The 6,837-nt window shown below is 40.4% G+C and overlaps 1 protein-coding gene across 1 annotated transcript; it reads right to left on the minus strand.

Moving 5' to 3' along the window:
* Positions 1 to 4,220: 4,220 nt before the first annotated feature.
* Positions 4,221 to 6,489, minus strand: LOC138852284 (ankyrin repeat domain-containing protein 27-like; the record flags this gene model as incomplete). Its single annotated transcript, XM_070082060.1, has 2 exons — positions 4,221 to 4,590; positions 6,208 to 6,489. Coding segments are annotated over 2 exons (637 nt in total), but the record flags the coding sequence as incomplete, so codon positions are not given.
* Between the last annotated feature and the right edge of the window lie 348 nt (positions 6,490 to 6,837).

Below are 6,837 nucleotides of genomic sequence, written 5' to 3' on the forward strand. Positions count from 1 at the left end.
GACACTTATTGTGTTCTCTTAGTATACTCGTGGTACCCCTACTTTTCACTGGGGGGATGTTGCATCTCCTGCCCAGTCTATTGCTTCTATAGGGAGTGATTTTCATATGCAAATTTGGGACTAGTCCCTCTAGGATTTTCCAAGTGTGTATTATCATGTACGTATCTTTCTCACCTGTATTCCAGGGAATACAAATCAAGGTCTTCAATTGTTCCCAGTAATTTAGGTGCTGTATTGTATATATGTGTGCCATGAAAGTTCTCTGTACATTCTTCAGATCTGCAATTTCACCTGCCTTGAAAGGGCTGCTAATATACAGCAATATTCTAACCTAGAGAGAACAAGGAATTTGAAGAGAACCATCATTGACTTGGTATCCCTAGTTTTGAAGGTTCTCATTATCCATCCTATCATTTTCTTAGCAGATGTGATTGAAACATTGTTGTGATCTTTGAAAGTGAGATCTTCTGATATTATCACTCCCAGGTCTTTCACATTAATTTTTTGCTTTGTGGTTGGAATTTGTTTTATATTCTGATATGGTTTAATTTCCTTGAGTTTTTCCACATCAGAGTAATTGAAATTTCTCTTCTTTGAACTTCATGTTGTTTTCCGCAGCCCATTTAATTAAAGATTTGGTTGATGTCAGCTTGGAGTCTTTTAGTGTCTTTGATGGATGACATCATCATGTAAATTTGGGTGTCATCCGCAAAGGAAGACACATTGCTGTGAGTTACATCTCTGTGTCAGGTATGAGGATAAGGAACAGGTTGAGGGCAAGTACAATACCTTTTGGAACCGAGCTTTTCACTGTAGCTACCTCAGACTTTACTCTGTTTACTATTACTCTTTGTGTTCTTGTTGTAAAGAAGTTATAGATCCATCTACCAACATTTCCTGTTATTCCTTTATCAAGCATTTTGTGCACTATTACACCACTGTCGCACTTATTGAAAGCTTTCACAAAGTCTGGGTATACTACATCTGCATTTTGTTTGTCCTTCAGTGCATCTAAGACCTTGTCAGTGGTCCAGTAGTTGGGACAGGCAGGAGTGGCCTGCTCGAAACCTGTGTTGTCCTGGGTTCTGTAACTGATGAGTATCTAGGTGAGTGGCGCTCTTGCTTTTTAGAACACTTCCAAAGATTTTTGTGATATGGGATGTTAGTGCTATCAGTCTATAATACTTTGCAATTGCTTTACTGCCACCTTTGTGGAGGGGGGCTGTCTGTTATTTTTAGTGACTGTGGGATGACCTGTGTCCCTGCTCCCTCTCCATAGAATGCTGAAGGCACGTGCATGTGCATGTCATGTATTGCTTTTTCAGAGTCTTGTGGTGTTGGAATATTATCAGAGATTTTTGGATTGACCATATTTTGAGTTTCGGTCATAAAAAATTCATTTAGATTTTTGACTCTTAGTCTGGTTAATGGCTTGCTAAATGCCAAATCAAATTGGTACTTCATTATCTCACTATTTCTTTGCTGTCATCTGTGTAAGTCCCATCATGTCTAAGCAGGGATCCAATACTGGATGTTGTTTTTGCCTTAGATCTGGCATAAGAAAAGACATTTTTTTTTTCAGTTTCATGGATGGCTTTAAGTTCTTAGAGTTTCTTATCTCCTGTACAATTCCTCAAGCTTAAGTTCAATATTTGCTATTTCTCTAACCAATACCCTCCTCTGTATTTCAGATATGCTGGCCCCTATCAACAGCTCTCTGATTCTTTGCCTTCACCTGTATAGGGAGTGCCACAGAGTTAATTCTAGGCAAAGGTTTGGATCTGTGTTTAGGATATCTCCCAGCTGTACCTCTATTATGTTGTGATCTGAGTGTGTCTTTGATACTGTTACATTTCGTATTAGATAATTGTTGGTGAAGATGAGGTCCAGTGCATTTTCCAGTCTTGTTGGCTCTATTATTTGCTGGTTTAAGGTGAATTTGTTGCAGAGACGTAATAGCTCATGTGTATGTGAATTTTCGTCCGAGCTGCCTCCTAGGGTTAACTCTGCTAAAACATTTGCTACATTCCTCCACTTTAGGTGTCTTAAGTTGAAATAATCCAGCAGCAAAATGTTTGGGGCAGGAGTTGGGAGATTTTCCAGTGATCAATTTTATGAATCTATTCCTGGAATTGTTGGGAAGTAGCATCTGGAGGCTTGTATACAACCACAATGACAAGGTTTTGGTTGTTGATCTTTACTGCCAAATTTCAACTAAGTACATCATTTGGGGTGTTTAGTAGTTCTGAGGAAATGAGCAACTCTGTGACATACAGGCCAACCCCTCCCCCCCCCCCCATTGCCTGTTTACTCTGTTGTATCTGAATAGATTATAACCTGAGATCCATAGTTTGTTGTCAAAGTGATTCTTTATGTGGGTCTACATGAAAGCTGCAAGCATTGCATTTGACTCTGAGCAGTCAATTGATGAAAGGTACATGTACTTTGTTGATGGCTTTAGACCCTGTATTTGTATTTGCAAAGATAAATGTCACCATATTGATGGTATGTAGGGGGCTTGTTTGCTGGCACTAATATCTGTTGTTCTAGAGTGGAGGCCAGTGACTGTGTCTCCACTCAAGGAGTGGAGTGGAGACACAGTCACTGGCCTCCACTCCACAGCCACTAAAAACCATCTCTGGGGTGGTTTTGGCTCTCCTGGTTTGTTTCCTATGGCCTGGGTGATCTGTATCTTCTTGTCCCCTTTAGATGGTGTGCCTGACAACACGTAGCATTGTCTTTCATTGACTGATGAGTGACACATTTCCGGGTGAAATAAATTGCAAGACGAGTTGCATTCTCCTGTTGTCATGTGAGTGCGGCATTTTTGGGATGATCAAAATTGCACGTCCCAACTATTTTTCCAGATATTCCATGCCTGCAGATACCCAAGGCATAGAATGGATTTCAGTTTGCCAGAATTTTCTGTGGCTGCATTCCCTACTGGTGTATTTTTTTTTGGCTCCCCATTATCTACAGCCCCTGTACTAACATCAGTGTCTCCACCATTTTTTTCTGGTAATATATCAACGCAATTCCCTGAAGCATCATCCCCTTTTATTCCATCTCCAGCAGCATTGCTACTTTGTAACACTGGAATTTGTTTAACTTTGTTTTTACTAGTTACGTCACCAGGGGCACTATCTCCATCTGGTGCATTGTCCTCCAGGACAGCACTGGCACCATCTCATGTCTGTATTCTTGCAGGTACTGTCTACCAAGACAACAACAGCACCAGTACCAGGGGTTGACAGCCCCATCTGACCCACTCCTTTTATTTTCTCAGCTGTTATACAAAGACTGTCATGTTTTCTAAGAAGGATATTTATCTCACTAGAGAGCATATTTCATTTTGACCTCTCTGAAGCTCTGATGTGCTTACTCTGTAAGGGTTCTTAATCCAAGGAATTGGATCTATTCTCCCTGTTATTGAATTTAATTGCCAAACCGTTACCTGGTTGCTGTATGACCCCAATAGTTTAGTGCTTCCCTATGACTAATAATGCCATTTCCTTTTATGACTTAACTGAAACTAATTTAGCATACCTGCTCTAATTTCTTTCACCCTTTGTCAACCCTTTTCATTGAGGTTGACAAAAGAGGCTTTTAATACAAGGGTGACACAAGGGTTTCAATCCAAAGTTTAAAAAATACTTAATATAGCAGACCTCTGCATCAGTGATTTTATTGTAAATAGTAAGCCTGGTGGACTCTGCAGACTGGCAGTTGTATAGTGTGAGGAAGTATACTGGTGTCTGATCTTTTCTCAATGTTGATTTATTATTATAATCAAAAAGAAGTGCTAAACCTACTAGGGTTATACAGTTCCTCACTGTTGAGACGGTTCTCTATTTGAAGATTGAGTACATATGGCTAACCCATGTGCAGATAACTGTATAGTAGTTAATTACACTATACAATACTTATCTTAAAATGTGGCACTGGCCGCAATTCCCTTACACAACTGTTTTGTGAAAAAGTCAGAAAAGCTGTAAAATCACCGATTATGAACACTGACTCAATTGAAAGCCAAAAGAAACATGGAATACCGAAAAGAGGTGCTGAGTACATGGGGCTTTCCTATATGTTAGGTAAAAGGGCACAAGTGAAACTAATGTAACATTTTATTGTGGAGTTTTGTTTGATAAAGTTCCTGGAGAGAAAAACGTTGCCACAAAAAAAAAAGTCGCATTAGTTTCCTTTTACCTAACATACTGTCGATAATTCTACCAACGTTATTTCACATCATAGGTAACCTGCGAGTGATAACCCACCTTCATGGTGTGGGTGAAGTGGTGTAGGGGGTCCTTGTTGATGAGTGGCACCAGACACACCATCAACGACACCGACCCGTCCCGACCCACCAGGTTGGGGTTGCCACCGTAGTTCAGCAGCATGTCCAGCAGCTCGTAGCGGAACTCCCAGTCACGCACATGGCGCAAGACGCATGCCAGGGCAGAGTTACCCTGCTGGTTTATACTCGGCGATGCTCCATTTTGCAGCAAATAGCGAACTATGTGAAGCATGTCCCACTTGTTCCAAGGTGGAGGATCAAGGTCATAACCATAGCGTGCTTCCTCCAATGCATATCTACAAGAGCAGATTATTACAACAAAATCATAATGAAATGCTAGACCCGCAGAAGTCAGTCCCTGAGGAATGGGAGGTAATCAGGCGGTCTGAGAAAGGGAATATAGCTCCAGTTCCTATAATCAAGAGCCCTTCACCAGCATCAAGGCACCCCTTGAAGGGTGCCTTGATGCTGGCAATTATTTTTCAAAAGTATGGTAACTAGTATCAGTTTTAAAGGTGCAGGAACCTTAAGTGGAACACTGAGGAGCTCTATGGTGTGCAGTTGCAATATCAATCTCAACTATGAGGGAATTCTTCCCTGCTATTACTGGGTTGTTAAAGTTGCTTAAAATCACTCCAGGGGTGTTAATGTTATACAGTGGACCCTCGAATTTAGTCCTGCCTTTTCTGTATGCAAAACTATTATTATCTATAAAATGTATGTTTTGTTAATATTTCCCATAGGAAATAATGTAAATCCAATTAAACCATTCCAGACACACAAAAATATTAACAAAAAATACATTTTATAGATAAAAATAGTTTTGCATACAGAAAAGGCACGACTAAATTCGAGGGTCGACTGTAGTTATATAACTGTAGTGCAAACGCGTCTCTGGCAAGACAGTGATGAAGTGAACGATGACAAAAGTTTTTCTTTTTCGGGTTGCCGTGCCTTGGTGGGAGACGGCCGATGTGCTAATAAACAAACACTCCAGCTGAACTATTTTTAATGCTACTTAAATATGTACTTATGTACTTAAAAACATTAAAAAAGGCAATTTTAGTATAATACAAGGTTGTTTTCTCCATTGTATTTCTTCAATGTCTGAAGCGTCTTTTACAGTTATCACTCTAGTATTAACACATACTTAAAGCTGTGTTTTTTTATTCACTTAGCTATGTTCGTTTTTGGTACATTTAAAAACACCTACTTAACCCGTAAACGGTCCAAACGTATATATACGTTTTTTCAACATTTGAAAGTATGAAAAAAAAGTAGATCTTTTTTTTTGTTTTTTTTTTTACATTTGAAAATGTGTAAAAAAACTTTGATCTACTTTTTTTTTTTGTATTTGAAAATATGTAAAAAAAACGTAGATCTACTTTTGTAGCTCTACACATGTGAACGTAGATCTGCTTGGACCGTTTACGGGTTAAAACCCACGTCCAGTTCTTATTTAGGGTGTAAACATTAGGATTAGTCTGCCAGAAGCGCACCTCATGCTAGTGACTTTCCTTGTGCGTAGCAATATTCTATTACATGTAAACTATATTACTGCTAAAGTACAGAAAAGAAATAACGTTATTATTAGTGTTGATGTTTTAAATGGCTGCCGCTGACTCGGGAAGGGTTTAAAAAATTTAATAACGGTAGTTAATGATTTGGGGCCCCACCCCTTAGTTGCCATTTAACCCCTAAATTGTCCAAACGTAGATCTATGTTTACTCGTGTAGCGCTCTGAACGTAGCTCTACAGTTTTTTAACATGCTTTCAAATGGGGAAATCAAGGTCGGAGCACTACGCACGTAAACGTAGATCTACGTTTGGACAGTTTAAGGGTTAATCTTGTTGGTTAATCCACCACTGATAATGAGATATAAAACGCCAGCACAAGAAGCGGTAATACTGACCTAACTATGAGGGCGTGGAGAGGAGTGTTGCCGAGGGAGTCGGCCGTGTTGATGTGCTCCTTGAGGCCGTGCTGGAGCAGCAACTTGACCGTCTCTAGCGTGTCCTCGGCGCTCTTCTTCCCCAGGAGAAAGATGACGTGGAGGACGGTCATCTGCTGTGTGTACGTGCGCACGGTGGTTTCGGCGCCACACTGAATCAGCAGGTCGAGGAACTTGAGGTCGTGCAGAGCAGCCTGGTGGATAGGGTAGTACTCGTCGTAGCACTGGTTGATCTCGTCCGATCTGCACAAAATTCACACAATACAGTAGTGTCTAAAACTGTACTATAGCTCACCACTGACTACAGTCAGTGGTGAGTCTGGTCATGTACCAAGCCATGGGGGCACTGACCCCCGAAATCCCTTCCAGGTATACTTATACACCTCACAAAAAAAAAATCCTCTTCAATAAGCTATATCTAGTCTTAAAAAGGCTGTGAGCATTAGGCCTAGTCTGCCAGAAACGCACAGTATGCTAGTGGCTTTCCTGTGTGATAACAATATTTTAAGTCGTGTAAACTATACAGCGGTGCCTCGGGATACGAACAGCTCAAAACTCGCACAATTATTTAAGTGTATTTATGTAAGTGCT

The sequence above is a fragment of the Cherax quadricarinatus genome, unplaced genomic scaffold (assembly GCF_038502225.1).
Source record: "Cherax quadricarinatus isolate ZL_2023a unplaced genomic scaffold, ASM3850222v1 Contig6566, whole genome shotgun sequence".
Classification (NCBI taxonomy): Eukaryota; Metazoa; Arthropoda; class Malacostraca; order Decapoda; family Parastacidae; genus Cherax; species Cherax quadricarinatus.